General features: G+C 40.7%; 2 protein-coding genes across 3 annotated transcripts; both read left to right on the top strand.

Moving 5' to 3' along the window:
- Positions 1 to 7,147: 7,147 nt before the first annotated feature.
- On the top strand, positions 7,148 to 11,120 carry LOC115685659 (probable LRR receptor-like serine/threonine-protein kinase At3g47570). Its single transcript, XM_030610746.2, has 3 exons — positions 7,148 to 9,952; positions 10,103 to 10,567; positions 10,872 to 11,120. Exons 1-2 carry the CDS (start codon positions 7,267 to 7,269, stop codon positions 10,522 to 10,524), a joined length of 3,108 nt encoding a protein of 1,035 aa, XP_030466606.1. The 5' UTR covers positions 7,148 to 7,266; the 3' UTR covers positions 10,525 to 10,567; positions 10,872 to 11,120.
- Positions 11,121 to 15,604: 4,484 nt separating this feature from the next.
- On the top strand, positions 15,605 to 22,645 carry LOC115685669 (GPN-loop GTPase QQT1). Of its 2 annotated transcripts, XR_008816694.1 has the most exons (12): positions 15,605 to 16,006; positions 16,822 to 16,940; positions 18,140 to 18,184; positions 18,282 to 18,361; positions 18,637 to 18,711; positions 20,067 to 20,170; positions 20,279 to 20,435; positions 20,515 to 20,602; positions 21,157 to 21,229; positions 21,383 to 21,514; positions 22,056 to 22,162; positions 22,276 to 22,645. XR_008816694.1 is itself a non-coding variant. In XM_056311928.1 (11 exons), exons 2-11 carry the CDS (start codon positions 16,849 to 16,851, stop codon positions 22,107 to 22,109), a joined length of 900 nt encoding a protein of 299 aa, XP_056167903.1. In that variant the 5' UTR covers positions 15,605 to 16,006; positions 16,822 to 16,848; the 3' UTR covers positions 22,110 to 22,645. The 2 variants fall into 2 exon arrangements, 1 of the variants encoding a protein (XP_056167903.1); XM_056311928.1 differs by having other exon boundaries at positions 22,056 to 22,645.
- The last annotated feature ends 592 nt before the right edge of the window (positions 22,646 to 23,237 follow it).

Raw genomic sequence — 23,237 nt, 5'->3', positions numbered from 1 at the left:
GTAGTTCAACATTAGCGAGTGACCCCAAAAAGCCTTCTCTTGCTAATCGTTTCATTCTTTGTAACCCAATGTGACCCAGTCTAGCATGCCAAGTACTTGCATCAATCTCCACATTACTAGAAGATGCAATTAAAGAAAAACAACCATCAACATTAACTTTGTACACATCATAGTCAATGTCTAACACCATAAAACCATTCAATACATAACCATAACCGTAATAAACTGTTCTAAACAAAATGTCAACACAATTACCATGAAAATTAAATACATAACCTAAGCCAAGAAGAACAACTACATAGACCAAGTTTCGCCGAATATCTGGAGCATAGAGGACATCATGTAGGAATAGGTTTCGACCACCACGAAAGGTTAATTTACATGTGCCGATACCCTTCACTTCAACTCTTGAGTTATTTCCAACATATATCCATCTTCTTCCAGGCTATATCAGACGATACTCCACAAATGCTTCTCGATCTCTAGCTACGTGGTCTGTTGCTCCTGAGTCTACAGTCCACATTGAATGAGATTCAGCAAGCATTACAGTGCTAGAAACAAAAGCATTACTCAAAGTAATGGAGTAATGTGGTACCTTTTTCGGCTCAGTGCATTCACGAGCGAAGTGGCCCAATTTACCACAATTGTAGCACATCATCTTAGCCTTGTCCTTCTTCCCGCCACGCTTCTTGCGTCGGAAAGTCTCGGCTCTCTTGGGTGCCTAATCAGTCTCTTTTCCTTTGTTGTTGAATTTATGGTTCCTCTTGCGTTTAAAGCCCGAAGCTTTGCCCGAACCTGATTCAGCAACATAAGCATGGGTAGAGGATTTTGTGGCCTCTAGGCGCTCATCTTCTAATTCCAAATGACACGCAATATCGTCAAAAGTGACAATATTCTCATTGTGCGTCATATTGATTTTCATATGTTCCCAGCTGTCAGGAAGAGACCTTATAACAGCCTAAACTTGCTGTTCGTTAGTTAAGGTATGACTTGCTCACTTTAGCTCACATATCATGTTTGACATCTCCCGAAGATGCTGCCTCATCGATAGATTTGAGCGCTTCCGGTATGTGTCAAATTTGATGTTGAGCCTCCTCAACTTAGTGGCAGACGTACCCCCAAACTTATCTTTCAAAGCAACCCATATTGCTTGAGCTTTGTCATAACTTTCAAACTCACACATGAGATCATCTTGCATACAACTCAGCAACGTGATGCGAGCAATGCTATTTTTCTTTTTCCAAGCTTGAAAAGTTTCTTGATCTCTTTTGTGTTGAGCAGAAGTTCCATGCTTAGGTTCATCCATGGTGTGGTTGAGGGTTTCCAAAACCTCTTGCTCCTCAAGGATATATTGAACTTTTCGATGCCAAATATCATAATTGTCACCGTTCAGCTTCTCACCCTTATTGAGGTCAGCCACAATGGTCTTGAATGCCGAAGCCATAATCACTATCTACTACACATTGACATAATAAACGCAAAATCAATACTAGCACATTTTCCATATAAACACACATATTTTAATTTGCAGCAAAGACAAACTAAATTAATGATAATTCAACAAAAGATACCAAAACGAAAGTTCACGATGTTCTCAATCAGTTTCGGCGTACGATTGTTCTACTATCATTAACTTGTTTAATTTGTGCAAATTTTAAGTTCTAGGTGAGAATTTCTTCTAATTCTACCAACCTACGAACTCCCACTAGAAAAGATAATTCGCAAAAAATATTTAAAACAATGATCACATCCTTTCTAGCAATCATATAGCATGGCATGACATAAATCAACAAATAGAACATTCATGCAACAAATATAATCAACAGCGGAATTCAAGACGTAATGAAAAAATAAGAATCTCCGGCCATTGTTCGAGTATGCTCAGAACTAGGGAATTGCAAGCATGCTGGACCATACACATGCTATCATCGAACTAAGCTCTACACAATCTTTATGTGGTCATTTACATGTAAGCCAGCTTCTGTATTTCCAAAACCATAGGGAAATACAAGTAAAATGCAATAATACCCCAAAAATACACGTATTTAGGGTTCCGTATGCATTTTCATACCTTTAAAAGCTTCAAACATGTAAAATAACTATACCACAATGTAGAGAATTTGAATACGAACACAACCATACCAACCACGCTCCAATCGGACCTCCCACGAGCCCACACGCGCCGCCTAAGTGCGCGGCGCATATGGCGCACGCGCCTGCCCAATTCGGGCTTCTAAGCCGGTCCGACCGGTCTAACCGGTTCGACCGTTGACCGGTTCGACCGTTGACCGATCACAGGTCGGGTCGGGTCAGGTCGAGGGTCGGGTCAGGTCGCCGGAGGTGGGATCGCCGGCGAGATGACGTCAGCATGTCGGTTACCGACAGTTTTGCTGACGTCATCGATGACGTCAGCACGCGCCGATTGGCGACGCGCGCGTGGTTTTCACACGCTGGCAGTGCCAACGCTTTGGGCGCGTGGCTCCCACGCGCCACGACTTCTGGCCGCGCATGTGGGCGCGTCCGGCATCTTCCGACAACGTTCGACCCACCGTTCTGCTCGTCTCGACGAGTTCTTCAAATATGTATAATAAAAAACTATTTTCACGGTAAAAAGTTTTTCGAAAATCGTCTGAACAGAACGGTCACCCGTAACCTTTAAACCTGTTCTTCGTTTCAATTCATGTTCGACGATTCATCTTGCAATTCCCGAGCAATGAACATGCAGACAGTATGAAGGTCATCATCATGATCTTCATATCAAATAGCAAGCGAAAAAATTCGACGGAAAAACAAAACAGAGATCATAACCGAGGCTCTGATACCAATGTTGGAAACGAGTGTCGGGAGAATCGACTAACCTGTTCGATGCACTACGAACAAAATTTCCAAGATCGTACGTTGAATCACCAACAAACGATGAACGAATCTACTTCATGTTGGTCCGAATACAATCACGGGGAAAGTATTCTTGTTTCACAGCGTTAATGCCGATTGTCTTATCAAAGTAGATATGGAATCCTTATGCGTCGAGAGAGAGAGTTCTAAATTTCTCGTTCATCTACTGAGGAAGTTATCTTAATTTCTCTTAAGAAACTCTCATCGCACCTCTTCAAAAGGTTTCTCTCAGACACACTTCTTATTAGAGCAAATGATGTCTCTTGGACACACACATCATGGGCGGACCGACGAAATATAACACTTTTCATTACAACATAATTAGTAGTTATTGATATGCACTCACCTACTTTCCATGGTGAAAAGTTGCTGTGTTAAAAGACAAAAGTATAATTCTCTTTTGCCGGAGCAGCACCTTAAGTTCACCACTCAGTATAAACACAAACCTAATTTTCATATGAAACTTGTTAATCACTTGAAGAAATTATCAACTATTAATCGGCCGAAAGTTAATTTTCCTCTTGAAGAATTTCTATTCACATTCAAATATAATGACCTATTAATACACACATACATGCCTCACAACGTTGTTTGTCACTGATGAACAGGTTTATCAATCAACTATGAAATGATTTTAACTGATTAAGCTGTTGTTAGTCAAGTTATATTTATTAATGACAATGACCATCCAATCAATCACGCTTGATTCATCAGTCTTTGGATTATTTTCCAAAGTTGGGGGGGTGTTGGGTTGGTGGGGTTGGAGCTAAAAGAAAAAGTGTACCACTAGTTGCATTTTAATGGGAAGATAATCTTTCTCTTTTCCTTTCCACTAGTTGCATTATGACTGATTGAGCTGTCAGTCAAGTGATATTTATTAATAACAATGACCATCTAATCAATCACGCTTGATCATCAGTCTTCTGTTTATCTTCCAAATTAGGGGGACCTTAGGACTTTGTGGGCACTGGTTGACTTCAAGTCAACATCCGAAAAGCCATCTAGATGGATCCATCATCCATCCCTTATTACACGCACTTGCCCACATGCACTTGCCTAGACACAGTTCAAAGAACTTGTGTTATGCATGCCCAACATCTTGACTAATCATGCTTTTAGCATTCGGAAATGCGCAATTATGCTTGGAGACAGAAACTGAGCAACTAATAGGAATATCACATATGCATTCTCATAGCACTCTTGTCGCTTTACCTGTCTTCCCCCGTCTTCATTCACCTTTTGATTTTGAATACATACTCATAGATGAATGAAGATCTTACAAATTCTTAAATTTCCTGCGGAGTTGCTAGAGGGGACTCATGTCAGCACCGAACTGACATTTTTGAAGTGAAAGGCTATAAGTCTTTTACAATCTATATTCTGTCAGATTGCTTTTCACTTATGAGCATGCGGCAGAAATTTTAATTATGATGCCTCAAACTCCCTCAAGTAAGGACTTTCATTATGTTTAGGGAAAATTCCAATTAAGGAACCAAAGTGGGGTCAAATTCTCAAATAAGGACCCAAAGTGAATATTGTGTCAAATAAGGACCCGAAGTGCACAATCAGTCTCAAATAAGGACCCGAAGTGTCCAAAAAATCTCAAATAAGGACCTGGGTCCCCAGCCGGCCAAAATACCCGCCGGCCGGCGAGAAAGTTACTGTTCCGGCACCGGAACAGTAATTTTTCATTTTTTTATTGTTTTTTTCTGTTTTTTTCTTTTCCTTTTCCTTTTCCTTTTCTTTTTTTTTTCTTCTCTTCCTCCGCCGGCCACAGCCGGGGCCAGCGAAGGTCGCCGGCCTCAGGCGAGGCCGCCCTCGCCGGCGTCGGGCCAGGGGCCGCCCTCACTGGGCCGGGCGAGGCCGCCCTCGCCGGCGTCGGGCGAGGTCGAGCCTCGCCCGATCTGGGCGAGGCCGGCCTCGCCCCACGCCGGCGAGGCGACCTTGCCCGACGCCGGCGGCCGAGCCCTCGCCAGATCTCGGCGAGGCTCGACCTCGCCTCGCAACCGGGCGAGGCCGGCCTCGCCTCGACGCCGGCGGGGCCGAGCCTCGCCCGACGCCGGCGGGGCCGAGCCCTCGCCAGATCTCGGCGAGGGCTCGGCCCCCGCGGCCGCCGGCGAGGCCGGGACTCGCCGCCACCGGGCGAGGCCCGACTCGCTCGCAACCGGGCGAGGCCGGCCTCGCCCAACCCAGGAGGGCGGCCCTCGCCCGACGCCACGAGGCGGCCTCGCCCGAGGCCGGCGAGGGCGACCTTGCCTCGCCAGGGTGGGCGGCCCTCGCCCGACGCCGGCGAGGCGGCCTCGCCCGACGCCGGCGAGGGCGGCTCGCCTGAGGTCGGCGACCTCCGCCAGCCCCGGCTATGGCCGGCGGAGGAAGAGAAGAAAAAAAAAAAGAAAAGGAAAAGGAAAAGAAAAAAATGAAAAGTTACTGTTCCGGTGCCGGAACAGTAACTTTTTCGCCGGCCGGCGGGTATTTTGGCCGGCCGAGGACCCAGGTCCTTATTTGAGACTTTTTGAGCACTTCGGGTTCTTATTTGAAACTGATTGGGCACTTCAGGCCCTTATTTGACACAATATTCACTTTGGATCCTTATTTGAGAATTTGACCCCACTTGGGGTCCTTAATTGGAATTTTCCCTTATGTTTATATTGGTACTCTTATGCCGCTAAGCTGTACCTGAAACACTGTTGAGAACCAGAGTTTGGAAGAAGATGAACAGTAGGAAAGAAGGAAAGAATAAAAAAAAGAAAAAAGAAAAAATTAGAAATTGAAGCTAAAATGGCGTTGTTTCGAGAAAAGTTGTCCATGTCAGATCGCCAGTCGTGCTTCATAGGACGACCAGTGATGACTAGATGCCACGTCAGCAATTTCAAGCTAAAATTGATCGAAAATATTATATTAGAATTTCACGCAAAGATTTAGGATTATATTTAAATAAAGGTTTGAGATTATATTAGAATGCGTATAATAGGTTTAGGATTGAAATGGTAATTTTCTCAAATATAAACGCTCAAAGTTGTATCTTACCGCCACAAGAATTCTACACCTCCGTTGCAAACTGTTGAGAGTAAAAATTCAAATTGCAAACCTATTAAATTTCTCGGTTCCTTTTCCGTGCAAGAAGGGAGACGACTTTATCATTTAACTTGTGTGTTTCTGTGAATGGAGCAAGAGTTTCATTGGCAAGACAGTATCTCATGAAAGGGTCAATTTTTACACACGGCTCGGGCGTAATTTACGAGGCAATTTTTAGTGTTGACTGGGAAGTATCAAAGTCATGACCATTTGAGCTTCCTATGAAGTAATGGTGTGGGCATTGCACTGATTGACTTGAAGGAAACATCCCGACAGTCCACCTTCTTGTAAATTTCCAGCCCAACGTACCAGGAAATATTTGCATGGACCATGGCCCATGGATCACAGGCAATCATAACCATTGAAATTTGTGGGATATGCGGAAAACCCACATAACCGACCAGCGGTGATTGGCTCCGATCCACGGATTGTGATTGGACCGTGCAATTTCGGCCCCCGAAATACACGCAGATGTGCACACATCAACATCACAGCTAGAGGTGTGCAAAAGAATCGAGAACCGCCCGGACCGCCCAAAACCAGACCGAGCCAGCCCAGAACCGGCGGTTCCCATGGAGATCGGTCCGGTTCCCGGTTTTAATTTCTTGAAACCAATGGGTACCAGTCCGGTTCCCGATTTCAAACGTGGAACGATCCGTCCGCCCGCCCGCTCACCCGGATCGATCCACATGTATATGTATATTTAAATTTAAGATTTCAAGCACTAGACCCTCTCTCTCTCTCCAATTAATACAACACTCTCTCTCTCTCGTCAGTGTCTTGCACGATCAACCATCATCATCTCCACTTTCCTCTCTCTTCATGTAATACGGCATATGTAACCAGACAAAAAGTCCCTTCAGGTTTCAAATGAAAAGTCTTCCCACTTGATGAAAAGTAGTCCGAATTGCTGTCCACCGACAATGACAACCATATTTCCTTTCAAATAATTCTACGGAAACCAATAATGGTCCAAAAGTATTAAATGGACCAAATTGATTGACTATAGTGACCGCTTTTCCTAAGAGAGAGAGAGCCACCAGTTGCATTTTAATGGGAAGATACTCATTATTGACTGGGAGATACTTTTTCTTCTTTTTCTTTTTACATGGCACTCTGATGATACTCACAAAAAGAAGAACAAAAAACAAAAAGAAAAACAGCGCTTCAAAAAGCTGTCCACACAAAACGACTCCTCCTTATAAATCTCGTCACAGTTTCCGCTCGCATCGATCCTGCCTCTTGTTACTTCTTTGCCTTGCTTTCATATCTACCCGCTTTCTTGTGCTTTGAGTCATGAAATTCGTAAGCATGAGTTTTGCAGTGTCTCGATCATGTCACTTGCTTCTTGGTCTTGTTCTTACCATGTGCTTTCACCAAGCCTCCTCCACCGCCAATGAAACAGACAGACTCGCGCTTCTCGGATTTAAGGCCGGCATAACCGGAGATCCTTTTGGCGTGCTCAACTCATGGAACAATAGCATTGGGTTTTGCCAATGGTATGGTATTACCTGTGACCGCAGGCACCAGAGGGTCACGGTCTTGGATTTGCAATCACAAGGACTCTCCGGATCAATCTCTTCTCATATCGGAAATCTCAGCTTCTTGAGGGAGATGTTGCTACAAAACAATAGCTTCAATCAAGAAATCCCTCCACAACTCGGCCGGTTGCGCCGCCTGCGTATCCTGCAATTAAACAACAATTCACTGGTTGGCAAAATTCCCAAAAACATGTCAGGTTGCTCGGACCTGGTCATCCTCCGGCTTGGGAACAACGAACTAACTGGAGAAATTCCTAGAGAGCTCGGTTCAACGCCAAAGCTACAAGAGTTTGCTTTGCACGGGAACAATCTAACTGGAAGTGTGCCTTCGTCCATTTGGAACTTATCTTCACTGGAGATACTTTATTTAACCCATAACTACTTGGGCGGGAGCATTCCCCAAGTTCTAGGCCACCTGAAAAACTTGCGAATGATTAGCTTTGGAGGAAACATATTGTCAGGTACAATTCCATCTTCACTACTTAATCTCTCTTCGATCGTTGCGTTTGAAGTTTTAGAGAACCGAATAGAGGGGACTCTTCCTGCAGACATAGGCCTCAAACTCCCAGATCTTGAAATTTTTACAGTTTCTTTGAACCAACTTGAGGGGCCAATTCCTCTGTGGATATCGAATTGCACGAAGCTAGATTGGCTTCTATTTTCTGATAACAGATTTTCCGAAAAAGTGCCTTCTTTGGAAAAACTGCATAGGCTTAGTCGGTTTACAATCAGTGATAACCAACTTGGAAGTGGAAAACCTGAAGACTTGAGCTTCCTTTGCTCGTTAACTAATAGCACCCGATTAGAGTACTTGACTATTGACGCAAACGAGTTTGGCGGGGTGTTACCTAAATGCATAGGTAATTTATCCACCACTATCAAAGTACTTTTGTTAAACGGGAATCATATATCCGGTGAAATTCTAGAAGAAATCGGGGATCTGGTTAATCTGGAAATATTGTATATGAATGATAACCAGTTATCAGGTGTCATCCCCTCAAATTTGGGGGCTCTACAAGATGTAAGGGGACTGTACTTAAGTGATAACAACCTGGGAGGCACTAACCCATCTTCTTTGGGAAATCTAACCAAGTTAATCGAACTAGATCTTGGTGGGAACAACTTTCAAGGGCAAATTCCGCCCCATCTATCTAATTGCCAATCTCTTGACGTGCTTATACTGTCTAATAACAATCTCAGTGGTGCCATTCCTCCACAGGTCATAGGTCTCTCATCATTAACAATCATTCTGAACTTGTCTCATAATCATCTGATTGGGGTTCTACCCACAGAAGTCGGCAACCTGAGAACTTTGACTACGCTGGACATCTCGAACAATTTGTTAGTAGGTGAAATCCCCATCAGTTTAGGTCATTGCACTCAATTGACATCATTGAGGATGGGGGGCAACTTCTTCCATGGGTCCATTCCTCAATCAATCAGATCGTTAGGAGGCATCGAAGAACTAGATCTTTCACGTAATAATTTGTCAGGTCAAATTTCAGAATTTTTAACAGTATTTCGCTCCTTGAAACTTCTGAATTTATCGTACAATAAGTTTGAAGGCATGCTACCACGTGAAGGAGTCTTTAAGAATGCTACTGGTACTTCTATTATTGGGAATAATGAGCTCTGCGGGGGACTGCCAGAATTTCACCTCCCCAACTGCATCACCAAAAGCTCCAAGAACAGAAAGATAAATACAGCAATATTGTCTGCTTCTATTATTTTCGGAGTTCTTGGAATAGCTCTTATCCTGACTTTTTTATATCTTTGTGGGTTGAAGAAGAAAGTAAATGAACCAGCTTCAAGTTCAATAAATGATTCACGTCCGAAGGTGTCCTATAGAGCACTCCTAAAAGCAACAGATGGTTTTTCTTCAACGAATTTGATTGGTGTTGGCAGCTTTGGTTCTGTTTATAGGGGGATACTTGAGGACGATGCAACTGTTGTTGCTGTGAAGGTGCTTCATTTAGTCCGTTGTGGTGCACTGAAGAGCTTCATGGTGGAGTGCGAGGCATTAAAGAACATCAAACATCGAAATCTCTTAAAGATACTAACCGTTTGCTCAGGTAATGATTATCAAGGAAATGATTTTAAGGCCTTAGTCTATCAATTCATGGACAATGGAAGCCTGGAACGATGGCTACATCCAAACGCAACATCTCATGGGAATGAGCTCCCAAAAAAGTTGAATTTCGTTAGGAGGATAAACATTGCTATAGGTGTTGCTTCTGCACTGGATTATCTTCATCATCAATGCCACATCCCCATTGTTCATTGTGATCTAAAGCCAAGTAATATCCTCTTAGACGCGGATATGGTCGCACATGTTGGTGACTTTGGATTGGCGAAATTCCTTCTTGGGTCATCCCTTGATACTGTAGTTAATCATATGAGCTCAGTGGGGCTGAGAGGGACAATTGGTTATACTCCACCAGGTAATCTCTCTCTCTCTCTCTCTCTCTCTCTCTCTCTCTCTCTCTCTCTCTCTCTCTCTCTCTCTCTCTCTCAAGTTTGGTAGCTAATGATAACTCTTATAGTCTTAGGCACATCAATTTGACTTGCACTATCATCTAAATGTATGGCAGAATATGCAATGGGATGCGAGGTTTCCAGAGAAGGGGACGTCTATAGTTACGGCATTCTCTTACTGGAGATGTTCACAGGGTTGAGTCCCACCGATGACGTATTCAGAGACAATTTGACTCTTCATAGTTTTGTCGCAAAAGCTTTGCCCGGACAAGTACTCGAAATTACAGACAGCGTTTTGCTTCAAGAAAGAGAGAGCCAATTAGGCCACCATAGTCCCCAGCATTGGCTTTTCGAAAGCGACTGCATATTTCAAGAGTGTTTGGTTTTGGTGTACAATATTGGAGTTGCTTGTTCGCACAGCGTGCCCGGAAGACGGATGAGCATCAGCGGAATTGCAAATCAGCTGCAACAGATTAGGGAGAAACTCTTTGCACTGGGTTTACATGGAGAAGATGAACTACTAACAGCTTCTGTTTAGCTGTTATACCTTTATGGTTGTTTAAGCAAACAAAAGCGGACAGGTAAATTCTACAACTGAAGAGGATGGATCATTCTTTTTACCTCAAAATGATACTTGATCATTATTCTCCATCTGTATCTATACACAACTAAACTAGCACAAGGCCTAGAGTGCACACACATTCTTGAGAACTGTTGCTTTGCTTAGAATTTTGTTTTGGTTCCATAGTATTTTAAATTGAATCCAACATAAATTGTCTGGTTTCTGTTTTTTTTTTTCTTTTCATTAGTATGATACTCATTAAGAGGAATTGCAATGGATTAGTTATTGGAAATCTTATTCAAAATAAAGCTTGGTTTCTGCAGATTGAGTGGGAATGGCTCGCCGTTGCTTTAGTCAGCTATAGGCCATGCGGTTGCTCTGGAGGGCGAATTTAAGGATGCATAGCTTCTGGATTCAGCATTCTAGCATGTGGTGATTTAAGAACACTTATAAACTGTCTGATGAATGTGGTACGAATTATCCAAGTATGCTTTAGTTGAATAGTGTAACTCTAGTGTATTGGATTTTTCTGGGAGTGCAAGTGCAAATTATTCAGCACTAATATTTCTGAAGTTTACTACTGTCCTTGCTTTTATTTCCGCATTATGTTAAAGTTACTAAATCGCCCTTTTTTTTTATGGGAAAGCACTTAATGACATATGCATGAAACTTATAATAAACATATTGATAGTCACTTATTTCACAGGGGATTCATTAATCACATGAATAAGTAAATTTTTAAAGGCAGAAATTACTAACTACGTCAAGAAATTACTAACCACCAATATGCTTAAACGTACTTCTCTAAATAAATAGTGATTATTTGCAATGGAGAAGTTACAGAATTTTGAATACTGTTTTTCTTCGTTCTGAATGGACACATTCTTCCGAAGCAGCTTCTTTCCACCTTCAATGCGCGATTATCCTGAAAGAAATGAAAAGGACCACAAAAGCAACGGCAAGAACAGCTGAACTATATATTGATCAGTTGAGAGGAACATTAAGGTGGCTAAACAAAAGGATTTAACTGAAATTATATGTCATCTCGTTGTATCAAGCCCGCATTCCTGTGGGCTGCGATGTGGTAATCAAAAGTAGTGCATCATTCAGGAGAGCAACAGAAGAGTATCCAGTCTGCTATTCATCTATTGAGTGGCTGGACTTGCATTGCAGAACATACTCACTTTTGCCTCCCCGTTTGTTAATGCCCGGGGCCCCGTTTTGTGATTCCTATTCGCCACATCCACACAAGCCCTCGAAAGTGGATTGGAAAAATGAGTGTGTGGGCTAGTGTCGCCGTGCACTAGTCACAGTAGACCCCCCCTCCTTCATTCTCTTTGTAACTTGAATCAGCACACGTCATTATCCTTATGATATACATATCTTGTTTCTTCTCGCCTTGCTTCGATATATACCCGCATCCCCTTTTAGTCATGAAACTTGTTAGTGCAGAGTCACTATTATGCAACTTGCTTCTCGGTTGTTTAGTTCTTGCACTGTGCTTTAACCGAGTCTGCTCTGCCACAAACAAACTGACAAACTCGCGCTGCTCGCATTTAAGGTTGGAGTAACGGGAGATCCCTTTAATGTGCTCAACTTGGGGAATAATATTTGCCTGTGATTTTGGCGGCACATGCAGTCACAGGCACCAAAGGGTCCCGGTTCCTAAATTGGGAGCACAAGGACTCTCTGTCCCGGTACTGAACTTGGGAGCACAAAGACTCTCTGGGTCGATCTCTCCTCAGTCCTCCACATGTCAAGCGGTTGCGCCGCCTACATATCTTACGAGTAGGATACAATTCATTGGTCAGTGAAATTCCCAAAAACATGTTAGCTTGCTCCGACCTTCTCGGCCTCATCCTTGTATACAACCAACTAACTAGAGAAATTTCGATAGACGTCTGGTTCATTATCGAAGCTAAGCTGGTTTTCTTTGTATGCAAATAATCTCAATGTGAGTGTGCCTTCCTCGGAACTTATCTTCATCAGAAGGCTTACCTCAGGCGAAATAACTTTGGTGAGATCATTCCCGCAGTTCCGGGCCACGTGCTGAAATTACAAAAAATTTCTGTAGCAATGAACCGCTTGTCTGGTACAATCCCAACTTGAATACTCTTCTCTTCTCTAACTTCGATGTAGGAGCCAACCAAATACGAGGGAGTCTTCCAGCAGACTTAGGCTTCACACTGCCAAGTCTCCAATTGGCACGAGCCTATTTGAGGGATGGGTTCGTCTGTCAATATCGAATTGCACAAACCTAGAGTCACTTCAACTTGCAAGCAACAGACTTTCAGGGAAGAAAGTGCCTTCTCTGGAAAATCTGCATGAGCTTCGATCATTCACCATCTACAAAAATCAGCGCAGGAGCTGAAAAGGCGACCATAATCAGAGGCATTGTCCATTTCTCGCAACAGTTTCAGCCGAGTACGCCTAAATGCATAGAGGTAATTTATCCACCATCCTCACAAAATTTATCATTTCAGGTTTTTGAACACGAGGAAGTTTGATCGAATGCATGTGGAGAACGATTCAGGGTGACATAGGACTTTACATTAGACTATTTGAATAAAGTTTGTTAATTTGGAATTTAAGAGTTTCTAGTTTTTCATTAATTCATGATATATTGGACTTTGTTATGATTTTCATTCAACGAATGGCTTTGTTTAATCGATATGCAAAAATATTTGTTTTGGTTAATTTTATCTTTATTCTACAAAAGATGGCCGGTTATTCCCTAAATTCCGGGTATAGATATGAGGTGTGACAAAATTGTTGCTAGACAAATTCGGAACTTAATTTGCCGGAATGAAATACCTGAATCTACTTTAGATAATTGTTGCTTGAAAGATCTAGTACTTCAATGCCTCTCAACAATGTGATCGATTGAGGAATGGACCCGTGCGAGAAATTGCCCCCCACCCTCAATAATAGCAATGCAACAGTCACCTCATTCATCTGGAATTTTTATTTATTTATTTTTGGTCAGAAATAGCCTTTCTCATTCATTTAGATAAAAAAGAAAGATACATAGCTAAAGCTTCATAGCAAAGCAAGTCCCAAAGGCTTGAGATGGGTAAGAGTGCGTTTGGCAATCATTCTGTTCCCGAAAACTGATTCTGCTCAGAAATGATTCTTTTTTATTTTGTGCCCTGGAACAATTTGTAAGCATTTAAAGGCGTTTGGTAACTGCCTAAAATTTTTATTCTTGGAATAGAAAAAGAATAGAAATGAGTTTGGTAACCGCGCAAAATTTCTTTTTATTAATAATATTTTGAATTTTTTAATATTTCTCTCTTTTTTTTTTCTTTTTTTCTTTCGCTTCCCCTTCCTTGGCCATGGCCAGGTCGCCAACGCCAGCGACCGGCCACAAGCCAGGGCCGGCGAGGGCCACCCTCGCCGGCTCTGTCGAGGGCTGGACCCTCGCTGCCTAGGCAAGGGCTGCCCTTGCCAGATCCAGCGAGGGTGCGAAGAAGAAGAAATTTTTTCTTCTTGCTTATGGATTCTACTAACACAATGGAATTTTAATAATGACGGTTTACAAAAGTTTACGAATATTTGTCACAATTAAGAACAAAACGTTGTAATTTTGGATATTTCTCCAATTACGACGTTTTAAAAGGAGTTGTGATGATTCGTATAGCAAAACTTCACAAATTTGAATATTTTAAATTAAGACCATTTTTCGACCCAAAAAAGAACTAAGACAATTTCCAAAGATTTATGATAGTCCATTGTAACAAAGAACAAAACTTCCTTATGTGGGTAATTTTGAACGATGGCAATTTACAAAGACTAACTATAGCTCCGTTTGTTTCGCGAAAAATAAATGATTTGGAAAATATTTTCTTAAAAAAGATTGCTCATAACGCTTAAAATAATTAGTCGATGACAAATGCTTTCATTATCGATAACAATTTATATCTAAACATTTTCGTGGACGATGAAAATATTGTTCGTTCATTCATTTTTGTAAGAGATATAAATGATCATTTTAAGGAAAATATTTTCCAAATCATTCATTTTTAGCGAAACAAATGGAGCCTATATTTTCAAACTAATGATGGATTACAAATGTTTACGACAAGGAGGCATCATGTCCAAGAATAAAAACGTAGTAAACTTGGATTTTGTGGTTTTCAAAAGTCTATCACGGTCGGTCACAACTAAGAACAAAACATATAAAATTTGAATATTTTATCAACTACGATGATTTTCAAAGAGTTACGATATTTAATCAGGACAAGTCCTAAAAATCGTTCTAAATTTGGAATTTTTTTTTCAATTACGACGCGAAATATTAGGATGGTTCGTTATAAAAAAGGACAAAAATATCATCACGTTTTATTGTTCAATTACGACGAGCGAAAGGCTTTGTAAAAGGCTTACAACAATCCGTCGTAATTAAGAACAAATATGGAAAATTTTGAATCCTTTTCAATTAGATGGTTTCCAAAAAATTACATTGGTTTTAAAAGGTTTGCAATGGTCCGGTCCTAATAAGAAAGGTAACATCGTAAAACATCCTTAAATTTGACTTTTAATTTGTCCGACATCCATATTTTAGCGGGTCACGTGCCGATTCGTAAATGTGTAAAACATTTTAGGGAAAATGGCACACAGTTCATGAATTTTGTCTTAATGTGTAATGTAGTTTTTTAACTTTTAATTTATTCAATGTGATCCATGAACTTTAGCCTTAATTTGTTTAACATAATCCATGAATTTTTTGTACATGTTCAATTTAGTCCTGAACTATATGAAAATGTTCAATGTAATCCTTCTATTAATTAAACTATATTTAACTATGTAGTCCAAGATCATGGACTATTACATTGAACATTTTCATATATTTTAGGAACTACATTGAATATGTACCAAAAGTCCAAGGGCCACACTGAACAAATTAAAAATTCATGGACTACATTAAACATTAGGCTAAAGTTTAGATATCGCATTTAACAAATTAAAAGTTCAAGAACCAAATTATACATTAGGCCAAACTTTATGGATCATTTGTGTCATTATCCCAACATTTTATACTTCATTTTGCTCGTGTCCGGATGTAGTTTCCAGTGGTTCGGGCATCCGATCCTAGGAGAAAGTAGACAACCGGTGAAACTTGGCTCAAATCCAACGGCCGGGGATCTTTCCATCTCCAATCCGTCGGCTACCGTTAGTTCCCGCTCCGCCACCGCGCCACCGCCACCGGCGGTCGTGCCGACGAGACGAGTCCTACTTGACTCACTGAGCCAAGCTCTCGAGTTAGTCCCAGTTCCTCCGCTTCTCTCTTCAACTGCAGGACGCAGACGCTAAAGCGAACCATACGGTCCAGTCCCTAAAACCCTAAATCTCCCTCCATTTCTCAGGCGCGCCACCGCACGAAACCGCCGTCGCACTAGCTTGCGCTCTCACGAGACTTCAAGATCCGGTTCGCCGCTTACGCTACGCCGCCGCGGAGGTGCTTGCAGATTTTCATTTCTTTGGCAGCTTTCCTTTTCCTGATGTTTGGTAGCTGCTTCGTTGGGGATTGCGGGATTCTCGAATTTCTGAGGCGAAAATGAGTTGCGGTAGCCCTTGTTTGGTTGATGTTGGATTTGGTGGGTGGGTGGGGAGGGATTTGTGTGTGTGTGTGTGTGGAAGGAATGGAAAGAGGATGCGATTCTTGCTCGTTTCTGGATAGGGTTTATTGGTGCGAGAGGCTTGACTTGGCTCTTTATTGGGCGCATGTGGACTTGCGCATGAGGTGTTTGGGAAAATGCTTTTGTGAATTGTAGATGTACTTCTTTGAGAGGACAGTGACATGTACATAATAGAGAAATCTTCAACACCCATTTCTTTATTCTCTATCTGTGAATTTCTAATTTTAATTTTTTGGTCGACCATTTTGTATCTGTCGGATTGATAAACTATTTGCTTGTTGTATTTTGTACTTGTTTTGACTTCATCTCGCAATTCACGTTGATACTTCCCTTCATTTTTATAATAGATGCAAAATATATATATAAATGAAATCCCCTTTTAATGAATTTGATTGCTTGGAGTGGGATTCCATGGCAATGAACCAAACAGGCCTTGTTTTTAGTGACTAATATAGTTGGAATGTACCCATGCTTTCTCTTGGTGATGAGAAAAAAATGTTTACTTAATTAATGACGAGCGAGCAAATTTGGGATCATCTTTTGATTCATTAGAAACAACTATGTATAAAGAACTTTGTTGTAGATTTCGTATTTTTGTTATTTCATTTTAAGATAAGGAAAACTTTACCTGCAGAGAAAGAGGTTGAGAGAGAGAGAGAGGATGGTGTTTGGGCAAGTGGTTATTGGTCCACCAGGATCAGGAAAGACTACCTATTGTAATGGCATGTCTCAGTTCCTCCAACTCATCGGAAGGTATTCTCACTCTCTGTTTGTGTCGGTATGTTCTCTTCATCTATATTTGGAATTTGGATATATATTCCTTTTGAGATCTGGGATGACTAGTATTCACCCTTATGTGTCCCCATATTGGGGAGCAAGTTACGTTTCCTCGCCGCTAGAAACTTTACTCCACTCCTACCTTATTGTCAGCAGTCTTGTGAGGTGTTTGGGTGGTTGTGGCCGGTGTGATACTTGACTGCAGTACACCAGTCTAGGATGCAAACATTTTGTAGTTGAAATAGTTTAACTGTCTTGGTGATAATAGCAATCACGAAAAACTGAGTTATTATTGAGTCTTAGTTGTTTTCAACTAGTTTGTCATCGTGAAAGGCTTTCTCTTATACCTAATAAGACATTGCTCTCTATAAGCTTTGGAGTTAAAAACAGCCATCTTCCAAAGAGTGTCCCTAGCTTGCCAGCGCATGTGTATATTAAGCTTCACTATAGCATTCCACACTTGCTGTGGTGTTTGATCTTTTATTTGTGGATATCTGTAAAGTTCACTCTTCATGAATTTAGCTGGTTGCGCAACTTTTATGACTTGTTATATGTACATGTCACATGTTTGCCTTTGCTGTTTCTAGCTTTTGACTTGTCAACAATCAATGAGTGAGTTCAAAACTACTCATCTGTGTTGTTGTAGTGATCACTTAGTATGCTCTTTTTCAAAATAATTTTACCGCCAAACTCATGGTGGTGGTTCTGAGAGTGTTATTTTGACTGGTTTTTAGCACAAGTCACCGGCAAGCAATAGAGTGCACAAGGTTTACAGGAGTGTTCTCTTGATTGGTTTTAAGTACAAGTCACTGGCATGCAAGGAAGTGCAGGATAGTAGACGTGAGACCAGAACTCAATGTACTGTTTATCATGATATGTGGCTATGTATTGTCACAATCCGGGGCATTGTCCTAAAGTTTAGTCCTCCGTGCTTGACATATCATACCGTCATTGGCCATGCAGATTCTTTATATCAGTGTGGAAAACCTATCTGTTTGTCTAGTCCAGATTTCTACTTTGGAAAAAGCGAGATTATAAGAATGGGAGACAGGAAATTGAATGAGATTAGCGGTTTCTGTTCTTATTGCTGCTCATATCATATCATTTCCTGGAAGATGCTTGTGCTCACTTCATTCGATTTGGTTAAGAAATTCTTGAGTTCTCGTGGCATGCAGGAAAGTTGCTGTCATCAATTTGGATCCTGCCAACGATATGTTGCCGTATCCTTTTTTTCCTGCATTATCAATGCGTTGAATTATTGTTTTTCGCTAAGTAGTAGAAATTGTTGTCACTGTATTGCCCTTAACATGAGAATAGGTATGAATGTGCTGCAAATATTGAGGAACTTATCAAACTAAGTGACGTGATGATGGAGCATTCTCTTGGGCCTAATGGAGGTGACCATGTACTTTCCATTTAACTTTCTTTAGAGATATCTCTTTTTAGTAATTAACGGCAAAGGCATCTAGACATGTTATGCAAATGAGTTTATAAACTAGATTTCAACACCTAGGTGGTTTTTTTTTTCCAAATACAACACACAAAATAACAGCTTCGTCTGTGGAAAATCAGATTTTATATTTTCCCTGGGGATCCCTTTCTTATGTGATTTAACTATTATTTTTAGTTTGTTGCTTCCACTCACGTTCCTTTATTTGTTGTGTTGGACCAGGTCTTGTGTACTGTATGGATTACCTAGAGAAGAACATTGATTGGCTGGAATCTAAGCTGAAACCTCTTTTAAAAGGTTTGTATCCTAGGATAATGAATGTCGCTTTCTGTATATGTATATGTACTGCCAAATGATATGGCATTCTTTTTGCTTTGCGGTTCCTTTTTCTGGTTCGCCATCTTAATCTATTATAGGATGAGATCCTAGTGCTTTGGCAATGGCGGTGTTGGCAATGCTAACCAATGCATTGATTTTCCTGATATTCTATATAGAAATTATGCGAGATTACTCTAATTCATTTAAAATCTTAAACTAGCAAGAAGTTAGCTCATGAGGTAAATTAAACATATCGCTTTACACTCTACTCCCGTATAAGATGGGCATTCCTTGGAAAAAAAACGTGAGGTAAATGTAACCTTGTCGAATAGAGAATGGGAATAGCGACATAATGACGGGGGTGATAGGCAAATTGATAGGAGAGAGAATGTACCGTGACTAAATAATACTAGACTTTAGTTAATCCAGCTGCTTTGAGCTTGGTACCCTGAAAACAACAATGTAAACAGAGCACTATATGTATTCAAGTTTATAGGCCCTTCATTTGCAATTTTTTTGCTTTACATTAAGTTAAATGGCAACTTGCACGTCAGAGGGGATGATGAAAAAACTTTCTGTCCTAAGTAAATCATAAGGAACTAAAGTAAAACCGTGTACTATTTTCTAACCATAGTTTTTGGGTTCTCTGACTTAGCTCGTTGCTGATTGAGAGTACCATTGTTCTTCAAACTTCATTTTCCTTTAAGAAATCTAATATTTCACCATATTGGTGTTTATTGTCTTTATCCCTTTGAGTGCATATGCAGATAATCCTTGTATAGAAAATGTTGTAAACTAAATGAAGAAGCCCTTCATTCTCATCCTCAAAATTAGGGCTCTGTCTGTTTTGGTGCGGTTACCAAGCATGGTAAGGAGGGTGATTTGCTTATAAGGACAAGTCAAACAGTTTCTGTGCGGCTCTGCCTATTTTGTTGGGTGATGAAGTTTGACTTGCCACTCACGACCCACCTTTGTAAATCAACTGCAGGTTCATGTTTTGAGGAGAGTCATGTTTGGAATATAGTCTAGTTTTGTAACTACTCTTGTGGTCATATTTTTCACTACTTAATACTATAATAAAAGGCACATATGTAGCTTATTCCATTTGAGTGTGTTCTCTGAATCCCTTGTGCCCCACTCCTCTCTCTCTCTCTCTCTCTTAACCCACCCCCACACCACCCCGCCCGTCCCCCCCCCCCACACACACACACCTTTCCCTACTAGCATAAGCCATTGTGAATGTCTCCATGCTCTTTTCCGTAAATTTTTGGTTTTGGTTTTTATTTATATACTTTGTCACCAAATAATATACCTGACACTTAATATTTCTGCAGATCACTATCTTCTCTTTGATTTCCCTGGCCAGGTGGAGTTATTTTTTCTTCACTCAAATGCCAAGAGAGTTATAGAGAAAATTGTAAAGAAGTTGAACCTCCGTGTATGCATCTTCCTTAGTGGTTTACTACATTCTACTTTATCAGTTTGATCTGCTTGTGGGGAAATCTCCCAGTTTGACTAAGCGAAACATGTTTTCACTCTCATGCAGTTGACTGCAGTGCATTTAATTGATTCCCATCTATGCAGTGATCCAGGCAAATATATAAGTGCTCTGCTTCTCTCTTTATCAACAATGCTACATTTGGAACTACCACACATCAATATCTTGTCTAAGATCGATCTTATTGAGAGCTATGGGAAGCTAGGTGCTGCAGCTATATAGAGTTTACTCACCTGATGGTAAATTTCAGTGATTAATGCTGACAGTTTGCAGACATTTTGCAGCTTTTAATCTTGATTTTTACACGGATGTGCAAGATTTATCCTATCTACAGCACCATCTTGACCAGGATCCTCGCTCTGCAAAGTACAGGTGTGATATTGTGGAGTGCAATGGCAAGTACCAAGGTCTATGTTGTGTGTAAATATGAACTTCCGAGTTCATATTCTCTTTTCTTTCATGCATTCTTGCAGTAACCTTGAATTTGGAGTTATGCATTTAACTTTCATTTGGCATCAGATCGTAAGTGCCCTTATCTGTATCATCGAATCATACTATGTAATTAAGTAGATTCTTGCATTGGCAAATAGTGATCAGATTCTGTGCCCAATTATGTATACCAATGCAGTGATGATGATTTTCCTGCTGCCTTAAAGTTTTTTATTGAGAAAGGAATGTTTTGCATCCTCTACTTGATCACGTATCTTCAAAGGGTATCCCACAACCTCTTGAACACCTCCTTTGATATATTTTGAAGATCCTGTATGTCCAAGCATGACAATATTTTTTTTTACTGAGTCTAAGTAGGATGAGCGGATCTTCTTTTTCGTGGTGCACATTGGTTACTGTGACTTGTATCAACTGTATTGGATCCAACTGATCCCAAATTTACTGATTTGTTGAAGCTGATTTGATTGTTATCCTAGGAAGCTTACGAAGGAACTTTGTGATGTAATAGAAGATTATAGTCTCGTCAATTTTACGACTCTCGATATCCAGGTATAGGTACACTTCCTTGCCTTCCATGTTAGGAGCAATGGTATATATGTTGGGAATAATTCCGAGAGAGTTGAGAAACACAATATCTGATTGAAAATTTCCAGTTGAAGCCTCTTTGCTTTCATTTTCTGAAGTTAAAAAGGTGCTTTCCAGGATAAAGAAAGTGTTGGGAACCTCGTGAAGCTGATCGACAAGAGCAATGGCTTTATATTTGCTGGTATGGAACCTAGTGCTGTTGAATTCAGCAAGATAGCCATTGGTCCAGTTGACTGGGACTACTACAGATATCCTTTTATTTGGGAGCTTCGCCTGATATCGGGGTTCCTGTTTGATGTTTCTCTTATATTCATGTTATAGAAAAAGGCCGTCCTTTTGCTGTGACATGATGCAGATCATTGGACAATTTTGTTGCATTCTTAATCATATATTATTTGCTATTGCCATGTAAATGATATTGGAAATCATGGGTCTATGCATGGAGAGAAGAAATTGGCTTGTTCTGGGATGAAGTTAGGTCATTTATTGTTGAAAACCATGTGACAGTTGACCAAGTATCTGCTATTTAGAATGGAGAGTGGCATGCAACTTCCACTTGGCACGGAGTCTTGCTATTGCAGTTCTTATGTGACCGTGTAAGAAGTTTTGGTGGGTGTTAATTTTGTGTGCTGCTCCAGGAGTATCCAAGTTCAGATGATGGTTTTCATCCATTGTTTTACTCACTTTGTCTGGTGTGTGAATGTCATGATGAACGAGTTTTATGATCACATTATTGCCCTTTTATAATGTCATAAATATAGTGAGATTTCCTTGACAAACGAGTCTTACAGTTGCAGCAGTGCAGGAGAAGTACATGAAGGATGATGACAATGATGCTAATTAACAGGAAGAAGGTGAAGTTGTGATGTGCATTAGGTGGAAACTGCGAGTATGCAGGTGAAGAGATTGCTTCCTCAAATCTTCCTCCAATCAATGTCTTCAGATAAGCACAACGTGCCCATCAAAAATCAGGGAACTTACCCACTCTTATGATTTTGGCATTCTTGTAGAGTATAATGCGAATTAGGTGAGATTTCTTAATCTTAAAAATATTCAACCATGACTTTGCATGGGAAGCTGTAGAATTTGAAAGCCGCGAACGACTTAAAAAGCACTTGTTAGTTGTTGTTACCCACACTTGTCATGGAGATGTTCGAATTCTGATGTAAATCTTTGAACTTTCTCGAGTTATATGGCGTTTTAAGTCAACTGTGCATGACTTGAAAACACTTGTTAGGTGTTGTTACCTACACTTGTTATATGGCGAAGTTCGATTGAGATGTAAACTCGGATTTCTTTAAGCCATGGCATGTCAAGTCAACCGTGGATGACTTAATAGCACTTTGTCATGATAATTCTATGCAGATGCAATTTCTTCGAGTCTGTTGAGTTATACATCGCTAGATACTAGAGCTTGAACAATTTATTTGAATTTTCACACTGGCTTTGCAACAAGGAGCTTCCGATGTCGACATCGATGATTAATTTTTGAGAATTTAATTTTTTGTTTGATTGTTTATCGATTTTTTTTGTGATTATTGAAATGTTATTTCCATTGTTCTGGGATGAGCCCAGATAATCAAATTGTACACTTTATCAAAGAAGTGCAGGTAATGTGTGGTGTAAGATATTATATTGCATAGCTGCATCAGTCACTTTCTGTATGGGGCTAATCTGCCCCGTTGTGATGACTCTTAGTTAGTGTTCGGTTTGGCTTCAAGCTAAATTGAAAAGATCTTTTTTCTAAAATTTTCTGACCAATTCAAAATAGCGTTTCGAATTTAGGAAATCATCGAAAAAAAATCACGGTCAGCGTTGCATATTTACGCGGCCTATCGAAGTTTCGACTCGCGTCTTTGCTGGTCCATGAAGCTACCGGGCTGAACGGCATGAGCTTCCTCACGATAAAAGAAAACTGATTTGAGATGCTCTAAATTAGATATATTATGTTTCTATTAATTAAAAAGTGAAG

This window comes from Syzygium oleosum, unplaced genomic scaffold (assembly GCF_021117445.2).
Source record: "Syzygium oleosum isolate NSW1041296 unplaced genomic scaffold, Sole_v2.1 Sole_v2.05, whole genome shotgun sequence".
In the NCBI taxonomy this organism is placed as follows: Eukaryota; Viridiplantae; Streptophyta; class Magnoliopsida; order Myrtales; family Myrtaceae; genus Syzygium; species Syzygium oleosum.
This window is presented reverse-complemented; position numbering and strand designations above follow the sequence as displayed.

Coding starts and splice junctions, on each gene's coding strand:
- LOC115685659 (XM_030610746.2), top strand. CDS start 7,267: ATGAAATTCGTAAGCATGAGTTTTGCAGTGTCTCGATCATGTCACTTG. Junction 9,953..10,102: donor AATTGGTTATACTCCACCAG/GTAATCTCTCTC, acceptor AATGTATGGCAG/AATATGCAATGGGATGCGAG.
- LOC115685669 (XM_056311928.1), top strand. CDS start 16,849: ATGGTGTTTGGGCAAGTGGTTATTGGTCCACCAGGATCAGGAAAGACT. Junction 18,712..20,066: donor GCTGAAACCTCTTTTAAAAG/GTTTGTATCCTA, acceptor ATATTTCTGCAG/ATCACTATCTTCTCTTTGAT. Junction 21,515..22,055: donor TTGACTGGGACTACTACAGA/TATCCTTTTATT, acceptor ACGAGTCTTACA/GTTGCAGCAGTGCAGGAGAA.